This window comes from Coregonus lavaretus (genome assembly GCF_964263955.1).
Source record: "Coregonus lavaretus genome assembly, chromosome: 34".
In the NCBI taxonomy this organism is placed as follows: domain Eukaryota; kingdom Metazoa; phylum Chordata; class Actinopteri; order Salmoniformes; family Salmonidae; genus Coregonus; species Coregonus lavaretus.
Genome location: NC_140021.1, coordinates 30,980,124 through 31,003,886, shown reverse-complemented (window position 1 = coordinate 31,003,886; position 23,763 = coordinate 30,980,124). Strand labels below are relative to the sequence as shown.

The following is a 23,763-nucleotide window of genomic DNA, read 5'->3' as shown; positions in this document are numbered from 1 at the left end:
AAATAATGGATTTATTGTAATGGTGTAGGCTATATAAAATATATTTATTACTTTTTTTTAAATGTAGATGTTCCAAAGGTCTGCAACATTGGCTTGTAGGCTATGCATGGAAGCCAGGAGATGCTAAATGTGTTTATGTTAATTAACGGCAGTTATTTGCTTGACAATCACCGGCTGACAAAATTTCATTTCCACCACAGCCCTAGTGTCAATCATTGTCTCTATATTCTCTCTCTCTCTCTCTCTCTCTCTCTCTCTCTCTCTCTCTCTCTCTCTCTCTCTCTCTCTCTCTCTCTCTCTCTCTCTCTCTCTCTCTCTCATATATGTTCTTGGTAGGAAGAGGACATAGAGGTGTCATTGAGATGGCCTCTTGGCTGTACTGAATGTGTGTATTCATCAGTGAGTTTCCTTAGTGCACACACTCATTTGTGTGTGTGCACGTACACTTGTGTGTAGGCTATGAGTGTGTGTGTTTCTGCCTGCCTGCAGTCCTCTCAGTGAAAGCCACAGCAGGTGGCCTGGAGCACAAAGGCCGGCGGAAGGAAGTCTGGGCCAGAGTGATCTGTCCATTTCTCACTGACCATCCCAACACTCCCTCCATTTCAGAACAGACAACACTGGGGATTCATGTCCCTCTTTGCTATTAGTTCTAGTCTGGGTGCCAGACTGTTTCTGCTCTCTTGCCAACTCCTCATGGAACTGTAATGCCAAATAATGACAGCAAAGGAGTTGGAAAGAACACAAAACAGATCTGGGACCAGATCTGGGACTCGGTCCAGTCCTCAAACAGCTCTACCTGCTGTGCAATCATGCCATTTTCAGCATGATGGAACGAATCCTAACTTCCACTTAAGTCGAGTTTGAACTTAGTCATGCATTGATGACGTAATGCGAGACTAAGTGGCAATTCGTGGAAGTTAGGATTCGCCCCAATGTAATCAGCTTGTCTAGCGGAGGTCTGATGCAGAACTCTGGAGTAGGGTGAAGTTGACCCTAGACGCTGATCTTTGGTCAGTTTCACATTTTCCCCACCCTTGATACAGTATGTACTGACCCTAGATAATGTATGTACCTAGGGGAAACGTCACCCCAGAGCCAGAACTCCAGGCTGTTTAATGGTGAATCAACAGTTCTCCGCTCACCTCCATGTTATCAACCCAGGGCCTTTCATGAAGCTTGTGTGGAATTTCCAGTTCTTTCCCACTCAGGAAAGGAATGGGCCAGGGGTGGAGGATACGATATACACAGAACCTTCATTCTACAGCAGTCTACAGTAGAGGTCTTCATGGATCCACCTGTACCCAGGGTCCCCTGTAGCTCAGTTGGTAGAGCATGGCGCTTGCAACGCCAGGGTAGTGGGTTCGTTTCCCACGGGGGGGCCGGTATGGAAATGTATGCACTCACTATCTGTACGTCGCTCTGGATAAGAGCATCTGCTAAATGACTAAAATGTAAATGTAAAATGTACCCAAATACCAGAGACCCAATCCGGGACACGAGCGGGTCTGGATCCAGAATTCTAAATAATGTAATGGGTCTGGGTCGGATCTGATATGATTGTCACAGGTCTCTGGTATATGTAATTTTAACTGATTTGTCCGGAAGGACCCATACAGATCCGAACGCGACTGCTGCAGTAGAGAGAGAGACATGATATAATTTATGCTGCTGCACTTTGCTTTTCACGAGAGTGCTTGTTGTTGTTGGCCAATCATAAGTCATCAAAGTGGCAATAGGCTACAGTCAAGTTAGGAGATATCTAATCAGTGGAGGAAGATGGAATTAAAATGATGGAATTAAAAGTTAAAGGAGAAGGATAGGCTACAACAGGTAGGCTGCTACTTTATATTCTGAATGCAGTTGTTGTTTGTAACTGTGTAGGACGAGAATGTGCATGCAGCCTCAATTAGCCTAGCTAGCTAGCTCTACTAGCTTCTACCGGTTTGATGCAGTCAAGACGGGTACTATTTAATTATATTGGATGATAAATAACCTAGCTATGGCAGCTCTTAGTCCACTATAGCACAAGTCGGCTTGGTTGGTTGCTGTCTCTCCCTCTCTCCTCCCTGTTCCTGTGTCACTCGCTCACACTCACAGTAGCCTACACACACAGCACGGACCTTGCTATAACGTCACCTCGCTACCTCCTCTCCCTCGCGCTTTATCAGCTCCGGTTAATAAAGTAGCTTAAAAATGTACTTTTCTGCTGCTTCTCTCACCCGGATTGAACCGGGTCCATTCGGAACGCATCTCTATGTTAAAAAAATGAATTTATGCATAGCAGGTCCGGATGGGAAAGCCCCAGGTCCATTTTGGAATGGGTCCAACATACTATAGTTATCTTTTGCCATGTTCAGCAGAATTGGTGAAGATATTATCTAATGTATCTAGTTTTTGATACTGTTTGATAGCTCTATGGAATATTCTGATTCTGTGATCTGAGATTTAGAGTAAACACATCAAATCCCTTTTGATGACGGAAGCTGATTCTCCTCAGTTTTTAATGTGGATTTAGTGTGACTATTTTTAATCCTCTACGATTCAAACTTTTATCGAGGGACTCAAATCTCTGTTGGTATCCATCCAAATATGAGTGGACTGACAAACGGTGCAGACGGCCAACTGATTTAAATCTATACAGTGGGGGAAAAAAGTATTTAGTCAGCCACCAATTGTGCAAGTTCTCCCACTTAAAAAGATGAGAGAGGCCTGTAATTTTCATCATAGGTACACGTCAACTATGACAGACAAAATGAGGGAAAAAAATCCAGAAAATCACATTGTAGGATATTTATTGAATTTATTTGCAAATTATGGTAGAAAATAAGTATTTGGTCACCTACAAACAAGCAAGATTTCTGGCTCTCACAGACCTGTAACTTCTTCTTTAAGAGGCTCCTCTGTCCTCCACTCGTTACCTGTATTAATAATATGCCATTTAGCAGACGCTTTTATCCAAAGCGACTTACAGTCGTGCGTGCATACATTTTTGTGTATGGGTGGTCCCGGGGATCAAACCCACTACCTTGGCGTTACAAGCGCCGTGCTCTACCAGCTGATTTGTTTGAACTTGTTATCAGTATAAAAGACACCTGTCCACAACCTCACAGTCACACTCCAAACTCCACTATGGCCAAGACCAAAGAGCTGTCAAAGGACACCAGAAACAAAATTGTAGACCTGCACCAGGCTGGGAAGACTGAATCTGCAATAGGTAAGCAGCTTGGTTTGAAGAAATCAACTGTGGGAGCAATTATTAGGAAATGGAAGACATACAAGACCACTGATAATCTCCCTTGATCTGGGGCTCCACGCAAGTTCTCACCCCGTGGGGTCAAAATGATCACAAGAACGGTGAGCAAAAATCCCAGAACCACACAGGGGGACCTAGTGAATGACCTGCAGAGAGCTGGGACCAAAGTAACAAAGCCTACCATCAGTAACACACTACGCCGCCAGGGACTCAAATCCTGCAGTGCTAGACGTGTTCCCCTGCTTAAGCCAGTACATGTCCAGGCCCGTCTGAAGTTTGCTAGAGTGCATTTGGATGATCCAGAAGAGGCTTGGGAGAATGTCATATGGTCAGATGAAACCAAAATAGAACCTTTTGGTAAAAACTCAACTCGTCGTGTTTGGAGGACAAAGAATGCTGAGTTGCATCCAAAGAACACCATACCTACTGTGAAGCATGGGGGTGGAAACATAATGCTTTGGGGCTGTTTTTCTGCAAAGGGACCAGGATGACAGGTAACGAGTGGAGGACAGAGGAGCCTCTTTAAGAAGAAGTTACAGGTCTGTGAGAGCCAGAAATCTTGCTTGTTTGTAGGTGACCAAATACTTATTTTCCACCATAATTTGCAAATAAATTCATTAAAAATCCTACAATGTGATTTTCTGGAAATTTTTTCTCAATATGTCTGTCATAGTTGACGTGTACCTATGATGAAAATTACAGGCCTCTCTCATCTTTTTAAGTGGGAGAACTTGCACAATTGGTGGCTGACTAAATACTTTTTTTCCTCACTGTACATCTTTAAATAATAGCTCCTAGCTATCATAGCTCCTCTCAAGCCCTGACCCTTCAATCTGGGCTGACCTTTGGGATCACACAGAAGTGTCCCACTTGGGCCCTTTAATCTTATCTGTGTTATGTTTTTTACATCATAGTATTTCTACCAAACATACTTTAAAGAAAGTTTTGTTATGGACATTCGCTTTTCCTCTGTAAATAGAATATATGTCCTGGTACAACACCGTTCTAAAGGTTATTTAACTCTGTGCTACTGTGGCAGCCAAACCTGCCTGCGCACGAAACACAGTGCACCGTTCTCGAGACAGCGGGCTATTCACTGGAGAGACAGAGCACCAATCACTGGTATGGAATACATATTAGGAACTTCGTCATTCCTTCTCCTCAGATCTCACCTAGTCAAGTCTCACCCCTGCACTAGTCAAGTTTCACCCCTCTTCAACCCTCACCCCTCCCCTAGTCAAGAATCAACCAGTGGCGTAGCGCAGTTTCGCGAGGCCCCTACACATTTTGCCATGGGGCAGAGAGATAAATGTCCAGTTTTATAGCTAATCTCATGCTATTCTACACATTTTGCCATGAAGCTGAGAGAAAATGTTGCTGTTTTTAAAGCTAATTTACTGTAATTCTAAACATTTTGCCATGGCTTATGACGTATTCATATGCTATCTGGGTGGCCCGCAACCAACATTTTTTTAGCCCGGGCGAAACACTGGTGAGGAAACACCTAGTGAGCACACCAGGGGTGAGGAGGTCAGAGGTCAAGGAGCCTCAGGTGGCGGTGTAACTCCAGGTCCCTCTCTGTGGAATTTACCGTTCAGCTGAAGCATCTCCATGGTGAAGTTCCCCTATGTACAGATCTTGGATCAGCTTCCCCTCCTCCAATCTTTAGTGGGGACAATGAAAAACTGACCCAAAATCAGCGTCTAGGGACAACTTCACCTACACCAGTTAAAGCATTCCAAATGTACTAGGGTATAATCTGAGCCACAAGATCCCTATGCAAATAAGGTCTACACTTCTGACGACAAAATGTGTTGCATTTTCCTCAGCTTGCCACATAGCGGTATTTGCTGTCTTCTTAAGCAAGCTATTCCTGAATCTTTCGCTGTCTCAGAACACAATGCTTTTGATTTAGACAGAGGGAAGTATGAGCCAACTTCGACCTAGTTTTGAAAGGACACATTTCTATTTCAACATCAGCTAACGCACTGTAATGAAAGACATCCTGAGAAGTCTCTGAGCTTTTCCCTGATAAGACAAAACAACACTTCTATGGTCTGCATTTATTCTGGCTCTCCTTCAGATCAGACAGAGGAAATGTTTGAGGGTTGTAATAACAGAACTTTTCCCTTTTCAACTCTTTACCTCGCCTAGTTACAGTAATATTTCCTGGTGGACTACTTGCTACACTGGATGACACAACTGGAAATCCTTTCATGTATGTGTGTTGTTATGCTGTTATAGGTTATATGCTCAGGGCAACGGGATGCTGTCAGTAATTAGAACATGTTACTAAATTTAGCTCCAAATCAACAAACATTGGCAGTTTTGTTTAGTATTTTTGGCTCTGTAATGGATGAGTAATGAGAGCCTCTGAGCATTTTAGATCCTTGGAATTGATGGTTATTAAGACTTAAGGCTCCTCTGTGATTTTGGATGAATGGGAAATCATATGAGTACATGCCCTTTAGGTTACATTGTGAACTCGCTCTTCATTTACATTACATTTAAGTCATTTAGCAGACGCTCTTATCCAGAGCGACTTACAGTTAGTGAATACATAATTTTTTTTTTTTTCATGCTGGTCCCCCGTGGGAAACGAACCCACAACCCTGGCGTTGCAAACACCATGCTCTATCAACTGAGCTACATCCCTGCCGGCCATTCCCTCCCCTACCCTGGACAACGCTAGGCCAATTGTGCGCTGCCCATGAGTCTCCCGGTCGCGGCCGGCTGCGACAGAGCCTGGATTCGAACCAGGATCTCTAGTGGCACAGCTAGCACTGCGATGCAGTGCCTTAGACCACTGCACCACTCAGGAGACTCTTCGTTCATTATGATCTGAAGATAGCTAATATGGGCACCATTTCTCAGAATGCTGACTTAGAACTGGCTCGTTCTCCAAACAGTGTTATAACCTTTTAAAGGATTGTTATACTGTATTTATAACCGTAAAAATATCCATGGATCGTAATGTTTTATGTTGCATCGACACTATTCCTGTAATCTCAGTCAAACCTGGGAGCTGGAGTCAGAGGGCCTTAAAGAAAGTGGGTGAGAAAGAGAATGGACAGAGTGGTCTGGTCAGACTAAAAGGAACATTCTTCCTGGAGTTGTAGGCCTAGATCGTTCAACTCTAGACCAATAATCTTGAAGGCATGCAACATGTAGGTTTGCTTGGGTGGTATACCGTATATACCGTATACCGGGGTATTTGGAAATAGCCACAGGATGGTTTTTCAATACCGTTGAAACTATTTCTTTGCAGTTTTTCAATACATTGTAATATTTGTAGCAATTGTTTTGGTAAATACCTGCAGTCAACTTGTGCAGTGTGTTTGATGCCACATGTTTGATGCCATTCCATTGGCTCTGTTCCGGCCATTATTATGAGCTGTCCTCCCCTTAACAGCCTCCACTGCGATACAGTTACATATCGGAATATTATCTTTGACGATATACAGTACCAGTCAAAAGTTTGGACACAGCTACTCATTCCCGGGTTTTTCTTTATTTGTACTAATTTCTACATTGTAGAATAATAGTGAAGACCTCAACTATGACATAACACATATGGAATCATGTAGTAACCAAAAAAAGTGATAAACACAACAAAACATATTTGAGATTCTTCAAAGTAGCCACCCTTTGCCTTGATGACAGCTTTGCACAGTTTGTGTCCAAACTTTTGACTGGTACTGTGTTGTATCGTTTTGACAATATCGCAGTATTATTTTTGTGCAAGTTGGCTGTACCTGTACCAAAACATTTCCTTCAGAGCTTGTTCTCCATCTTCTTTTTAAATAGGGAGCCAATTCGTTTTCAGCGCTTTTCTTTCCATGACAGATCAAAACTTTTTTTCTCATGGCTCTCTCTTGTCCCTCTGCAGCAGACATATGGTGAGCGATATGTTAGAAACATTGAATCTGAATAAAATCACAGTAGCGAATCGCAATACATATAGAATTGTGAATCGCAATATATATCATATCGGCACCAAAGTATTATGATAATATTTTATCGTGAGGTCCCTGGCAATTCCCAGCCCAAGCTCTGAGTTGATCATTATCGTCAGTATAGTCTCTACACTGATCAATGCAGAGTAGATGATATTGCAGTGCATGACATTGCAGTGCATATCTCATCTCGCCTTGTCTAATTTCTCCCCCCTGGTAATCTGCTCTCTGTGAGAAGCTATGGTTGGTGTTGAAGACTACAAAGCATGATGTGGGCTAAACCCATAATGTCATTATGTGTGTGGGCTGCTTTAACTGTCGCCTGTATAGATTGTGGGTTAGCTGTGAGCTGATGAAGGCTGTCAGCCAAAGCCCAGCCACCCCAGATCACATCATCACAGCCAAGAGTAGTGTTAAGCTCCTACGGGACAGAATCCATCAGATCACCGGTAGCCTGAAGACATTATCCTTCTGGAGGACTAATGTTATTGGATCACAGGAAGGATCTACACAGACAGGTGGCACAAGGTGTATAATTAACTTCGGTAAATGAAGAGAGCGCTATAGTGGAAGGAGTAGAAGAAGAAGAAAGGCTACGGAAAGTAGCTGGGCATACCATTTAAGCCCTCATGCCCTCATCTGTTCTTCAGATAGTTCCATCCCCCACCCTCTGTCAGCCTACGTCCACCACACCATATATGGAAGCGGGTTGTTATGTCTCTCATCATCCTCACAGCCAGCGCAAAGCCTCCCTCCTCATAATCCTGCATGCAGTTGGCCAGGGGACTCTCTCTCTCTCTCAACAGGCTCTTCTCTGCGCTGACAGTCACCCATGTGAGAGGGTTTGGCACAAAGCCCCAGCCCACTCTCTGTGTATCTCTTTGGCACACACACATAATTTTTTTGATCTCTATATTCAGAGCAAATCTCTTCCGCTCTCTTTGCCATGCAATGGTTTTTTGCTCTGATTATCAACGTTTGTGTATAGGAGGGGGCCTATGGGGATTAGTGTATGGGCGAAAGCATGACATGAGATGAAAAACAATCACTTGTAATACTGTACTAGGCATATTCATGGCTATATGAACCTGCTGCTGTGCCCATTTACTTAGAATAGGAGAAGGGTTTCACTTAGGCCATGGGTTAGGGAAGGGGCTTTTAAAACAGCTTGGGTGTGAATGCTTGGATCATAAGATCATGATCCCCTCCTCTGCTGTCTGTTTATACAAATGCGCCAGAGGAACAGGTGTGTGCGTGTGTCTACCCAGTTGGGTGCTGCTGAATATACACTGCCTTTCCAGCTTTACGTCTCTGTCTTACAGCCAGCCGAGACTAATCCAGTCAAGTTTTCTCAGCGAGCTAGAGCTCACTCACTATATGACTGTGTATGACTCACTGTGACGTAAGGGCGAAGTTGGCGAATGGTTGACTGCGTCTCCGTTAGAAGAATGCTGGAACAGATGGTCTCTGAGTTTTATGGAGATGTTGTAAAGGAAAAGATGCAGGCTGGAGCCTTGTGATGTAGGCCTGGAACTGTGCGTTATGGTGTGGCAAGATAAGTGCTGACCTTGCATCTCTGGGCCACTTCTTTCTGATGGTAAACTTCAAACCAACCACAGTCAACCAACCCAACCGCTCTACCCACCAGGAGCCCAGCATACCATCTCAAGTTAAAGGGGAGGGTGGGTTAGCCTCCTTTTGAAGGGAGGGCTGGTTCTGTACTCATGTGGCTGACAGAATTCCTTGGCCTCCGAGCTTAACATCTGAGATTAGATTTATATGGACCAAGCCTTTTCATTTCTTTGCAAATCTGCATTCACTTAAAATAAGCCTATCAGATACTTTGACTCCATATCGATTTGTAAACAAAAATTAATTGATTATAATTTTTTTTGCTAGGTTGTGTTCACCTGCTGTACCTGCGCCAAAACACTGGCATTTGTCATCCCATAGTTTGTTAATCTTCTTTTTAAATAGTGAGCCAACATGACTAATCAAAACACATTTTGTCATTGCTCTATCTTGTCCCTCTACAGCAGACATATAGTGAGCAATATGTTTGGAACATTGAATCGCAATAAAAATCACAGTATCGAATCGCAATACATATAGAATCATGAGAATTGGAATACATAATGTATCGGCAACCAAGTATCGTGATAATATCGTATCGTGAGGTCCCTGGCAATTCCCAGCCCTACTCTTAAATCAGTTTTATAGAGAAGTACCGACATGTAATTCGAACCATAGCATGCAATTTATTCAGTGTACTTGGCAGTTCTACTGCTGACGAACTCTGTGAACTTCTGCGATTCCCTTTCTCTCTGTCTTCTAAACCAGTGTTTCACAATCACAGGGGTGCAAAATCCCGGTAACGTTCCCAAAATTCACAGGTTTTCCAGAAAATATTCCTGTAATCAGGAGGGAATAAGATGGAAATCTGGGAAACCTCTAACCAGGATTTCTGGAACATTTGGGAAAGTTACTGGAATTTTGCCCTATACGTCCCTGGGATGTTGCTGACTGACAGTCAGCTCTCAAGAGTAAATCAAAGTTCTCCTTCAAAGTAAGGAATTAATCATAGCTTGTTTGCAAGAAGGCTCACGATTTCAAAGAAAGCTATCCACCTCCTGGTAGAGAAACGATAGAGAATCCTGGCTGTAACCCTCAGACTAGGGCAGCTGTTTCCGGATCAGTCAAATCATCCCCTGACTGGAGCCTGTTATAGGAGCGTGTCTGATGGCAACCGTATTTACTGGGCCTTCTCTTCACAAAGGAATGCCTTGACATAACACTGGCCAATTCTGTTGTAGGGAAGAATAACAACAATGCAGATGGGTCAAAATGGCAGTGTAGATGTGTTGTAGCTTTTTGGACATATGGTTTCACGTAAGAGTCACTGGTGATTTAAAGTGACATGCTGATTCGCCAACCATCCCCTGAAGTATGTACTTGCACACGTTCTTGCATGGCTTTAGCAATGGTGGAAACTCTCTCCTGCCAATGCTTACACCATTCCTTTTAAATCCATGACCGGGAGTGTGCAAGTGCACACTTCGGAAGAAGGGTGGAAAATTGGGACATAACCTAATGTACATGGAGTTTTTAATGTCTGGTTTGCAACCCTTATTGTGATGTTTGACCCATAAAAGAGGCAGCAAATGTTTATTCTGGGAAGATATTCTCACTATTTAGCCAACAACAGCACTGCATTTCAGATGCTGTCAATTGGATATTCATATGTAATAAACATCTCCTTAAGTCCTACAGGTATACAACACAACAGCCCTAAACCCACTTATAAAACGTCTTTAGACCGTCAACACAACATGCATGTATTTTGCATTGGATATACTGGACTAGTGCTGTCTCACAGTCTTATGGGTGTGCTTGAACCCGATCATGTTTTTGATTATGACCATGTAACATGCGTTAGGAAGAGTGACGCTCTACAACCAAATCATTTCAGATCAGATTTAAGATTTGTGTCCTAGATTTATAGAGCATCTGGGCTTGTGGCTTTAGCAATAAAATGGCAACAAATGGTTTATGACAAAAAACAATTTCAAAATGAACATTTTATAGACATACATTCGTCTAGGTTGTGGGACAGCTACAGAGGTAGTCATCTCATTGTTTAAGGCATCCTCCTAACCAGTCCATATGTTGTAATACTTAATCATTTTTAACCTCTAGCTCTTTTTCCAACTCTTTCTTTCATCGTCATTTCGACTGATGAAGTGCCACCCCTGCACACTCAACCGATCACGTCTATGCCGAGGGTGACACAGGAGTGAATACTGTCCTGAAACTAAGCTCTAACTAAGTGTGTGTGTTTCCCTCCAGACGTGACCATGGGCTGCATCAAGAGTAAAGACGACAAAGGCCCCACCATGAAGTACCGGCCGGACAATGCTTCGGCCTCGGACGTCATCGCCCCCCACGTAGGCCCCTACGGGCCCGACCCCACCCAGCTGCAGCAGAACCAGCCACCTTCCTCTGGGCCCACCACAGGCTTCAACCCCCACGCTATCACCCCCTTCGGAGGAGCCTCCATCATGACCCCCTTCGGAGGGGCATCCACCTCCTTCACCGGTGCTCTCCCCGGCGCATTCCCCGGTGCCGTCTCAGGTGAAACTTGCCTACTATCCACATAATCCTAAATGTAGATCTTCAAGCATAGCCTACCGTGAATTTTCATGTGAATCACGTATTTACATTTTAGACTTGCCTACTATTTACAGAATCCGAACTTGAGATCTGGAAGCGTAACTCGAGTTTTGGTGCAATCACCTGTTGACATCAATGGATGATTTGTGCGATGCATGTATGCATGTATCTTTCAAGTGTGGATTTCATTTCGTACCTGTATGCCGTTCTATCATAACAACAATGCTATATACAGTGGGGGAAAAAAGTATTTAGTCAGCCACCAATTGTGCAAGTTCTCCCACTTAAAAAGATGAGAGGCCTGTAATTTTCATCATAGGTACACGTCAACTATGACAGACAAAATGAGGAAAAAAAATCCAGAAGATCACATTGTAGGATTTTTAATTTATTTATTTGCAAATTATGGTGGAAAATAAGTATTTGGTCAATAACAAAAGTTTCTCAATACTTTGTTATGTACCCTTTGTTGGCAATGACACAGGTCAAACGTTTTCTGTAAGTCTTCACAAGGTTTTCACACACTGTTGCTGGTATTTTGGCCCATTCCTCCATGCAGATCTCCTCTAGAGCAGTGATGTTTTGGGGCTGTCACTGGGCAACACAGACTATCAACTCCCTCCAAAGATTTTCTATGGGGTTGAGATCTGGAGACTGGCTAGGCCACTCTAAAACAGCCCCAAAGCATGATGTTTCCACCCCCATGCTTCACAGTAGGTATGGTGTTCTTTGGATGCAACTCAGCATTCTTTGTCCTCCAAACACGACGAGTTGAGTTTTTACCAAAAAGTTCTATTTTGGTTTCATCTGACCATATGACATTCTCCCAATCCTCTTCTGGATCATCCAAATGCACTCTAGCAAACTTCAGACGGGCCTGGACATGTACTGGCTTAAGCAGGGGGACACGTCTGGCACTGCAGGATTTGAGTCCCTGGCGGCGTAGTGTGTTACTGATGGTAGGCTTTGTTACTTTGGTCCCAGCTCTCTGCAGGTCATTCACTAGGTCCCCCCGTGTGGTTCTGGGATTTTTGCTCACCGTTCTTGTGATCATTTTGACCCCACAGGGTGAGATCTTGTGTGGAGCCCCAGATCGAGGGAGATTATCAGTGGTCTTGTATGTCTTCCATTTCCTAATAATTGCTCCCACAGTTGATTTCTTCAAACCAAGCTGCTTACCTATTGCAGATTCAGTCTTCCCAGCCTGGTGCAGGTCTACAATTTTGTTTCTGGTGTCCTTTGACAGCTCTTTGGTCTTGGCCATAGTGGAGTTTGGAGTGTGACTGTTTGAGGTTGTGGACAGGTGTCTTTTATACTGATAACAAGTTCAAACAGGTGCCATTAATACAGGTAACGAGTGGAGGACAGAGGAGCCTCTTAAATAAGAAGTTACAGGTCTGTGAGAGCCAGAAATCTTGCTTGTTTGTAGGTGACCAAATACTTATTTTCCACCATAATTTGCAAATAAATTCATTACAAATCCTACAATGTGAGGATTTTTTTTTTCTCATTTTGTCTGTCATAGTTGACGTGTACCTATGATGAAAATTACAGGCCTCTCTCATCTTTTTAAGTGGGAGAACTTGCACAATTGGTGGCTGACTAAATACTTTTTTCCCCCACTGTACAGTGCCTTGCAAAAGTATTATCCCCTTGGCGTTTTTCCTATTTTTTATTTTTTTTATTTTATTTCACCTTTATTTAACCAGGTAAACCAGTTGAGAACAAGTTCTCATTTACAACTGCGACCTGGCCAAGATAAAGCAAAGCAGTGCGATAAAAACAACAACACAGAGTTACATATGGGGTAAAACAAAACAAAGTCAAAAAATACAACAGAAATACATATATATACAGAGTGTGCAAATTTAGCAAGTTATGGAGGTAAGGCAATAAAATAGGCTATAGTGCAAAATAATTACAATTAGTATTAACACTGGAATGATAGATGTGCAAGAGAGGATTTGATGTTGCATTACAACCTGTAATTTAAATTAATTTTGATTTTGATTTCATGTAATGGACAAAATAGTCCAAATTGGTGAAGTGAAATGAAAAAAAAATATCACCCCCTTTGCTATGAAGCCCCTAAATAAGATCTGGTGCAAACAATTACCTTCAGAAATCACATAATTAGTTAGATTGCACACAGGTGGACTTTATTTAAGTGTCACATGATCTGACACATGATCTCAGTATATATACGCCTGTTCTGAAAGGCCCCAGAGTCTGCAACACCACTAAGCAAGGGGCACCACTAAGCAAGGGGCACCACCAAGCAAGCGGCACCATGAAGACCAAGGAGCTCTCCAAACAGGTCAGGGACAAAGTTGTGGAGAAGTACAGATCAGGGTTGGGTTATAAAAAAATATCAGAAACTTTGAACATCCCACGGAGCACCATTAAATCCATTATTTAAAAAAATTGGCACCACAACTGACCTGCCAAGAGAGGGCCGCCCACCAAAACTCACGGACCAGGCAAGAAGGGCATTAATCAGAAACAAAGAGACCAAAGATAACCCTGAAGGAGCTGCAAAGCTCCACAGCGGAGATGGAGTATCTGTCCATAGGACCAATTTAAGCCGTACACTCCACAGAGCTGGGCTTTATGGAAGATTGGCCAGAAAAAAGCCATTGCTTAAAAAGAAAAATAAGCTAACACGTTTGGTGTTCGCCAAAAGGCATGTGGGAGACTCCCCAAACATATGGAAGAAGGTACTCTGGTCAGATGAGACTAAAATTTAGCTTTTTGGACATAAATGAAAACGTTATGTCTGGCGCAAACCCAACACCTCTCATCACCCCGAGAACACCATCCCCACAGTGAAGCATGGTGGTGGCAGCATCATGCTGTAGGGATGTTTTTTATTGGCAAGGACTGGGAAACTGGTCAGAATTGAAGGAATGATGGATGGCGCTAAATACAGGGAATTTCTTGAGGGAAACCTGTTTCTGTCTTCCAGAGATTTGAGACTGGGACGGAGGTTCACCTTCCAGCAGGACAACGACCCTAAGGATACTTCTAAAGCAACACTCGAGTGGTTCAAGGGGAAACATTTACATGTCTTGGAATGGCCTAGTCAAAGCCCAGACCTCAAACTAATTGAGAATCTGTGGTATGACTTAAAGATTGCTGTACACCAGCGGAACCCATCCAACTTGAAGGAGCTGGAGCAGTTTTGCCTTGAAGAATGGGCAAAAATCCCAGTGGCTAGATGTGCCAAGCTTATAGAGACATACCCCAAGAGACTTGCAGCTGTAATTGCTGCAAAAGGTGGCTGTACAAAGTATTGACTTTGGGGGGGTGAATAGTTTTGCACGCTCAATTTTTCAAATGTTTTGTCTTATTTCTTGTTTATTTCACAAGAAAAAATATTTTAATCTTCAATGTGGTAGGCATGTTGTGTAAATCAAATGATACAAAATTAATTTCAGGTTGTAAGGCAACAAAATAGGAAAAATGCCAAGGGGGGTGAATACTTTCGCATTTGAGACTGCTATGGTTCCTTCACAAGAACCCATATACTTATTCTCCAACAGAATAGCTGGCAGGGGCGGCCTGTTCAATAGGGCGATATGGGCGACGCACTGCCAAACGGGAAAAGGAAGGGATTTTTTTTCTAATCAATTATATCACGGCAACAGTAGTTATCAGTGTTGTAATCTATACGTCTGATCTGCCACAGTGCCACACTGCCACTAAATGTCGAATCAGGCTAAAGTCGTGCTTCAAATGGCTCCCCCCCCTTTTGGGGCGATTTCAGTCAGGTTGAAAATCGCCCAGAAGTCTGTAATAGACTCCCATGTAAAATCTATTTTTTTCAAATTTCAGAGCCTTCAATACAATCTCAATGGGTGTCTGTGGGCTTGCACTTACGCGCTTTCGTCATACGTTACGTAACCATGAACGTAACTGAGAAAAGAGTGGATTGTTTGAAAGAAGTTCCTTTTTGTCGGCGAACAAATGGAGATAAATTGGCAACGAAACAATTAGGACCTCCCAGACCAAATTTAATAATTCAACAGGTTTCTACTAAAGGCGGAAAGTCCTACACCCGAGGATTTTCCAAAAATTGGTACGAACTAAAAAAGACATTGCCACTCACTCAACTGGATGACGAGGGATACAGGCTAGCTGTCCGCCGCCACAACGATGAGGTTAGTGTTGATAATCACAAGTTTACTGGATGTGGATATGGTGTAATAAAGGCAGTTTATTCAGAGGTAAATATATCTGGAATCGCGTTCACGGACCCGTTCGTCAAACTCTTAGGGAGCTATAAATTAAGCCCCATTACTTACCATATCAGATAAGAGAAATTGCTGCAGCTACATATATTTTACATCCTGGCCCTACATAGTTCACTATTTGCATCACTTACCAAAATATTACATGTGGTCATATATGCTTGGAAAGTGGAGATGCCATAGAACGTCAAAAAAGTAAACTTTGCTGGAGACACATTGCCGTTTTGGAGAAGACATCGCGTTTGCTAGCGAAGAGATTTGTTGTGGCAAATGAACTTGGGCTGGGAATTGCCAGGAACCTCACGATAAGATATATGCATCAGCATTGCGAGTCTCATGATTCTATACGTATTGCGATTCGATACTGTGATTTTATTGCGCACCATATGTCTGTTGCAGAGGGATCAGAAAGCCATGAGAACGAGTTTTGATCAGTCATGGAAATAAAAGTGCTGAAAACAAATTTGCTCCCAATGTGAAAAGATTGAGAACAAGCTATGAAGGAACAATAATGGTGTTTTGGTGCAGGTACAGCCAACTAGCGCTAAAATATTGCGATATTGTCAATACAGTATATCGTAAAGTATCACTATGTAACTCGATTTCTTTCACCCCAATCCCTCAAATTAACGGTAAATAACTGAATTGTTTGCCCCACATTTAGCTAAGATGATTAGCTAGCCAGCTAAAATGTTTTATTTAGTTAGCAGTCGCATCTACAATAGTTTACTGTCAATAACATGTCTCCAAAAATGACGTGGTGTCTCCAATTGTGTTGACATTTTACAATTGCAATGCGCATCCATGAGTATCCACTTTCTGTAGCTCAGCTGGTAGAGCATGGTGCTTGTAACGCCAAGGTAGTGGGTTCGATCCCCGGGACCACCCATACACAAAAATGTATGCACGCATGACTGTAAGTCGCTTTGGCGTCTGCTAAATGGCATATTATTATTATTATTATTATCTGAAGAGAGCCCCGAAACATTGTGTGCAGACATTTTATGCAATAAATGAAGTAGGTTCAATCTAGTAGTTCTGATCTTCTGATTGGTCCTGATGAGTTGGGCGAGGTCCCCTGCAGGCTACTGTCACTGTTGCATTGGCTCTGAGTCGGGTTCTCTGTCTTCAAATGTTCAGCCTAAGAGAGGGGATTTTTGTGTGTGTGTGTGTGTGTGTGTGTTTAACAGTGATGATGTGTGTGTGTGTGTGTGTGTTTAACAGTGATGATGTGTGTGTGTGTGTGTTTGTGTGTGTGTGTGTCCTCAGAGCAAGAACTCGTGAGTTGGAAGAACTGAGAGGCCTATGGCGTAGGTGTTGTCCTTGGCCACCTGCTGACAAGGCTGACAAGATAGGACCCTTTTGTCCATTGTTATTGGATAGGAACAGAACTTATAACCAGCTCCTGACCTAAATAGATCTTAGCACAACATTTTACTCAACATATCATATTCCATATTCACTATAACAAATATATTTACTACGACATTAGCAAGAACCGCCACATCCTCAGCCGGCTAATCCAGTGTGTGAAGTTTTGCGGAGTGTTTGAGTTAGCTTTGCGAGGCAAAGATGAAACTGAGGGCTCCACCAACCCTGGTAAGCCAACACTTTTGAGATCAGTCAATAAATGCTTCTGGTATTGACTTATATGCTGCCCCTGTCTTCATGTTGTTGCTGGACATATCTTTTTTTAAATGTGTGTAGGTCACCTAAATCATCAGAAAAATTGCCCCTCCTGAGAATTTTTTCAGGAGCCGCCACTGATAGCTGGTGATCTGACAACTCAATATCTGGAGTGGCTCCAAAGTCCATCTGCCTTCTGTGTTTCAGCCAATTAAAATCCAATGGTCTATCATCTTCTCCATCTAAATGTCCGTCAATCATGTTGTCCACAGCAACAAATCAACAATGATTTGAAAGATGCATATTTTTATAGGTCTGATAAGGTCCCAAAGAGCAGAGAGATGAGATTTAGCCCTCCTGTTTAGGTGGGATTAGGCTTGTAATCCCCCTCCCTGTTTTATCATCTGGTCTTGGGGAGGGGGGGGGGGGGGTCCATGGCACGGTATGGAGTTCCTCTACAATTGAATGGGATTAGTGTTGGCAGCATTGTGTTGTTCAGCGGTGGCTTAGATGAATATGAGCTCCATATGAGGTGTGTCAGAAGCTGTGTCCGAAATGGCACCCTACGGGCCCTGGTCAAAAGTAGTGCACTAACATATATAGGGAATAGGGTGCCATTTGGGACGTGGCCATAGATGGTTACCCATACAATCTGCCTACTTATCTAATCTCTGTCCAGTAAGCAGAAGGTTTACAGTGTATTCTGTGTTGACATTACAGCTGTGAGATGGCCTGTGCTATGCTATTATTCATGCTTTGTAATTATGTTAGATTTGCACCGAGCTGACGTAAGTATTTCCCCTACGACGCTAAACAAACAACAACCTTGCTGGATGATTAAATCCGCTCCCCTGTCAGAGCAACCAAGGTAGTATCCACCCCCCTGTGAAATGAATGCCCTACATGAATGACAGTATTTCCCTTTACCCTTCCCAATGAATCCATGGCAGAGCTGGGTTCAAATACTATTTGAAATCTTTGCTTTAGCCTAGAGTGCCAGATGAGCAGGGTCTGCAGTTTTCAACTATTCTATCGATTCCATTGCACCAGGAATGCTCAATTTAGCCCAGTTTAAGTATTTCAAATAATTTCAAATAGTATTTCAACCCAGGTCGTATCCAGGGCCAATGGCGTGTCTATGTTGCTTTCCTGACACGTGGCAGTTTTGTTCATATTTTTATACGCTGGACATTTCCATAGAGTAGAATTACCGGCAGGGAAAAATCTATAGGGAGTGTGCAGGCTAGAGAACACGGATCTATTGCAACATTCCTCTCACGACAGTCTGTCACACTACACGCTCACCGCTATGGAAACTACAGATATACTTTCTCTTACTGATCTCCCATTGGTCCCTTGATCTTGTCATTTTAATGTTCCTGCTCATCTTTGCAGCAGAGTTTGTTTCTGTCGATGTCACTGAATGTTGACAGTACAAATCTTGGCACAAAGGTCGCCAGGTATTTATAGAAAATCTTTGTATCTTTAGTAGGCTATTAGTAGCTCTGAATGCCGTCATATTCTAACCCAAATTAGTCAACAAAACGATTTTTGAGTCTCCTAAATGTATATACTGTCATTCATTTCACTTGTGCTTTTAACTTGAATGTTTTAACTGTGTGTGTGTGTGTGTGTGTGTGTGTTCAGGTGGGGTTACGTTCTTTGTGGCCTTGTACGACTATGAAGCCAGAACTTCAGACGACCTGACGTTCAAAAAAGGGGACCGCTTCCAGATCATCAATAACACGTGAGTTCCTATGGGCCCTGGTCAAAAGTAGTGCACTATATGGGGAATAGGATGCCATTTGGGATGCAGCCTCCCTCTTTGTACCTGCTCTGTACAACATGTTGCAGATTGCACCTGTTCTGTACAACATGTTGCAGATTGCACCTGCTCTGTAAAACATATTGCAGATTGTACCTGCTCTGTAAAACATGTTGCAGATTGTACCTGCTCTGTAAAACATGTTGCAGATTGTACCTGCTCTGTACAACATGTTGCAGATTGTACCTGCTCTGTAAAACATGTTGCAGATTGTACCTGCTCTGTAAAACATATTGCAGATTGTACCTGCTCTGTAAAACATGTTGCAGATTGTACCTGCTCTGTAAAACATATTGCAGATTGTACCTGCTCTGTACAACATGTTGCAGATTGTACCTGCTCTGTAAAACATGTTGCAGATTGTACCTGCTCTGTAAAACATGTTGCAGATTGTACCTGCTCTGTAAAAAATGTTGCAGATTGTACCTGCTCTGTACAACATGTTGCAGATTGCACCTGCTCTGTACAACATGTTGCAGATTGTACCTGCTCTGTACAACATGTTGCAGATTGTACCTTCTCTGTACAACATGTTCTTCCTACATGGGTTAGATTAATGTTTTCACCCTCTGAGCCTGTTTTTCCACCCAGATCGCTGAAGTCTTTCATTTCATTTATTTAATAAAACCCCTTAAACACAGATGTGCCTTAGGTCATAAATACCTCTCTGCTCTAGAATGTAGCCTTGGTTGACTTTGTTCAATTCAAATATAATACATTGCTGCATGCCATAATATAGCTATAGAATCCATGCATAAAAGACAGCATGTACAAACTCACTGCCAAGACATAACCAGACCACTGTTACTAGGATCCATGAGTGCTGGAGTGTACAGACATAGTAGTCATACTAGATCTGGATGATTCTCCCTCTCTCTCTCTCTCTCTCTCTCTGTGTTTCTCCCCCTACAGAGAAGGGGACTGGTGGGAGGCGCGCTCCATCAACACAGGGAAGAAGGGGTACATCCCCAGTAACTATGTGGCTCCAGCTGACTCCATCCAGGCTGAAGAGTAAGGCCCTTGTTTATCGTCTCCCCTAACCTAACCTGATTAGGACCTTCCACTGACACAACAGCAATAGCGCTAGCCTAACCACAGCAGCGTGATCATGCATCACATGGCTCTCACTGGAGGCCCATTCACTAGAATAGCTCATAGCTTCTTCTGCTCTCCTGGGGCCATATGTATCAAGCATCTCAGCATACGAGTGCTTATCGAGGATCAGGTTCCTCCTGTCCCAGTAATCTTATTCATAGCGATCTACAGATGTAGGATCTTAATTTGATCACCCTGTTGCAAGATAACTTTACTGCAATGCAGGACATGTTTAACTTGTAGTGTATTTGAGGTTTAAAAAGGCTTCTGAAGTTTCCACTTTGAAATTTCAGACTTGATTTTCCCTTAATGTATCAACCCCTACAAAAATGTCCATTAATTATAATCCACATAATAATTCACGTCTAGTGGCTGCAGGATTATTTTCCTGCTGTAGCAAACTGGCTCAAATTAAGAAAAAAAGAAAAAGAAATTAAGATCCTACATCTGTAAAATAAAAAATGATTCTAAATCAGCACTCCTACATCTGAGACACTTGATACATGTGGCCCCAGAGGGTTTAATCTACCATCTCATGTTAGATATAAGCCTAGAGGTTTATGATCATTTGGCAAGGAAATAGAATGTGATCCTGTTTGTTAGATGACCCCTGATGGACTCAAAAAATTCATTCTGTATTTCCTCTCATTGTGTATTTTGAAGTTTGACTTTTCCAAACTCTGAAATTATCCTTACTAGTATTGAGTCAAATAAAGTTCATAATAACATAAGCCGGTATTGATGTTAATGTGTGTCCTTCCATAGAAATAGAAAGGTGTGCTAGTTCTGGAACGCATCAAATACTTGGAACTCAAGGACAGATTGGTTTCTCAAAGACAGATTTGGGAAGTTACAAAGGCTCTACTCATTCTAAGTCTGTGTTCTCAGGTGGTACTTTGGTAAAATGGGCCGTAAAGATGCTGAGAGGCTGCTGTTGAATCCAGGCAACAACCGAGGCACCTTCCTGGTGCGAGAAAGTGAAACCACTAAAGGTGAAGATGATTAGCATGAATACGTGCATGGGCTGCATCTCAAGTAACCCCATGTAGTGCACTACTTTTTCATAAAGTGTCTCAGAATATAGGTGTGCTGAGGATTAGATTCTCCCTGTCCATAATTATCTGATTCATTGTGATCTTAAAGGCGAAACTGATCTTAAATCAGCACTTGAGCTCATATGGTGCCCTAAGTAGTGCACTATATGTGGAATAGAGAGTAATTTAAGACATAGCCAGTGACACTCATTTAACATGAATAGATAAAGCTTAGATCTTAATACTGTTGGTTGGATGGACGAAGAATCTGGTCATTGTCTCCTCCAGGTGCTTACTCCTTGTCCATACGAGACTGGGACGATGCCAAAGGCGACAATGTGAAACACTATAAGATCCGCAAACTTGACAACGGGGGTTACTACATCACCACACGCGCCCAGTTTGACACGCTGCAGAAACTGGTCAAACACTACACAGGTAGGTCTTCTAGCTCTTTTTCATAGTCTCTTTCACTCTCTCCCTCTTTCTAAGCCACTCACTCACCTCTCTTCTCAAACTCGCTCTCTGACAGACCTGCTACCCTGGAAACGTAACCTTGCTGAGCGTGAGAGACTCCTATTCATTTCGATGAAGCCTGGGTGTAAGCAGCACGGCACCGCGCGAGGCTTACACTGCTCATCGTAAACTATTTTTAAGAGTCTGACGCACAGCTCACGCACAAGAACACTTAATAAAGTGGCTTGCGCTCTGCTCATGCCGGCAAAAGGTCACGCGTCCAGTGTAGCAGCTAAAAACCAACTGTTTTCCCAACACCCGAGTGTAGCTCCTCAGTAACTTTCTCATTCACAGCTTCCCTCCCTTCCCCAAGCGCAGTTCCTGATCTAAAATTCACTCTCTTTCACCAGTCTCTCTCTCTCTCTCTCTCCCTCATCTGTGCTTCGGTAATACCAGGCTTACCTGTAATTGGCCCTATGATTTCCCCAGCTAGATGAATGGTACTCAGATTGAATATTTAATGGATACCTTCCTTAAGTGCTTCCCTCGCCGCTAAAGGAGAGAGGTGAAAGCGCTCTGTGAGAGCCCACTTTATGGCTGTTTGTGTCCCAAAATGAACCCTGTTCCCTACATAGTGCACTACTTTTGACTAGAAACATATGGGCCCAGGTCAAAAGTAGTGCACTATATAGAGAATAGTGTGCCATTTGGGACATAACCTACTTCTCTCTGATGCATTTTGAAAGCAGCAGGTCCAAGCCGTGTTAAACCATTCTCTTCTTATTCATATTTTAGCTGTGTAATTATAGGCATGTCTGAATTTAGCCGTATCACAGTGCGGACAGACAAACTTGAAGTGATGCGTGAAATGTCCCCTTATTACACTGTGTTCGGTTTCCCTTGTATATTAGTTACTACTGTGACTCATAAAAATGTTGACCATGGTATTTATGTGTGTGTGTGTGTGTGTATGTGTGTGCGCGTGCATCTGTATGTGTGTGTCTGTCCCCCCTCTCAGAGCATGCGGATGGGCTGTGCCACAGGCTGACCACGGTGTGCCCCACGGTGAAGCCCCAGACACAGGGCCTGGCCAAGGATGCCTGGGAGATCCCCCGGGAGTCCCTCCGCCTGGAGCTCAAACTGGGCCAGGGCTGCTTCGGAGAGGTCTGGATGGGTAAGACTGTACACACACACATAGACAGACAGGCAGACACTACCATCAGACAGACAGAGACACACATATACTTGACACTCCGAATGGTCTGGATGGGCAAGACAGACAGGGAATATACAGTATGACATATTATTATATTATTGATCGATTGACTATGACTTTTCAAATCACCCAGCAGTGCTATTTGTAGAATTAGCTCTGAGTAAATGTTGCAATTTTTCAGCCATTCCTGAACCTGCGACCAAAAACAAGCTACATATGGGCAGTACCAAAACAAGTGATCTAATGATTGACTCTTCGCAGCAAAATCTGCAGAGCTGGGATGGTTGTATGCCCCATATATATGACATTCTATTGGTTGCAAGAATTTTGTATAATAATTTAAATTGAAAAACTCAAGTTTTGAATCCGGCGTCGTTTTGTGTATCAGTTCATAAACCATGTGCCATGGAATCGGTATATAGAAACTCTCCTCCCAACTATTTTGCAACCTGTATGGTGCAGCTGTCAATTTTTTGGTCCCGAAATGAAAGTGGTATACTTTCTTATTTATCACAATTTTCTATAGCCAATTTTGGTCTTTAATGCAGGGCCGACAGACAAGTTCCTTACCTTCTCCCCTTTCCACATGTGCCATCCATTTTTGCGGTAATGCTGCAATCAGTTGGTTGTAGTTTTGGATAGAGCAGACATTTTTGTTAACTGCATGTGTGACATAATCCACCAGTCCTATTTATGATATGATTTAGAAAGAATATACTTGTTCTTTTTTTCATAAAGAATGTTTTTTCATCAATTAGTATATTTGAGTTTAACCATAATATTTGTTGTAATATTTGTTCTGTGGATTAAACTGAAATTGCAACCAACTTTCTATGGCTTGTTTTAAACATAGCGATATTTTGGAGATTATTTCATTTTCAA

General features: G+C 42.8%; 1 protein-coding gene across 1 annotated transcript in view; it reads left to right on the top strand.

Moving 5' to 3' along the window:
- The window catches only part of LOC311109186 (tyrosine-protein kinase Yes), a 47,896-nt gene that overhangs the window by 6,044 nt on the left and 18,089 nt on the right, over nt 1-23,763 (top strand). The window contains exons 2-7 of the mRNA XM_084152025.1: nt 11,056-11,340; nt 18,903-19,002; nt 19,993-20,091; nt 21,064-21,167; nt 21,498-21,647; nt 22,684-22,839. Of these exons, the coding sequence (XP_084008151.1) occupies nt 11,064-11,340; nt 18,903-19,002; nt 19,993-20,091; nt 21,064-21,167; nt 21,498-21,647; nt 22,684-22,839 (886 nt within the window). The 5' untranslated portion in view covers nt 11,056-11,063. The remainder of the gene's footprint in view (nt 1-11,055; nt 11,341-18,902; nt 19,003-19,992; nt 20,092-21,063; nt 21,168-21,497; nt 21,648-22,683; nt 22,840-23,763) is intronic.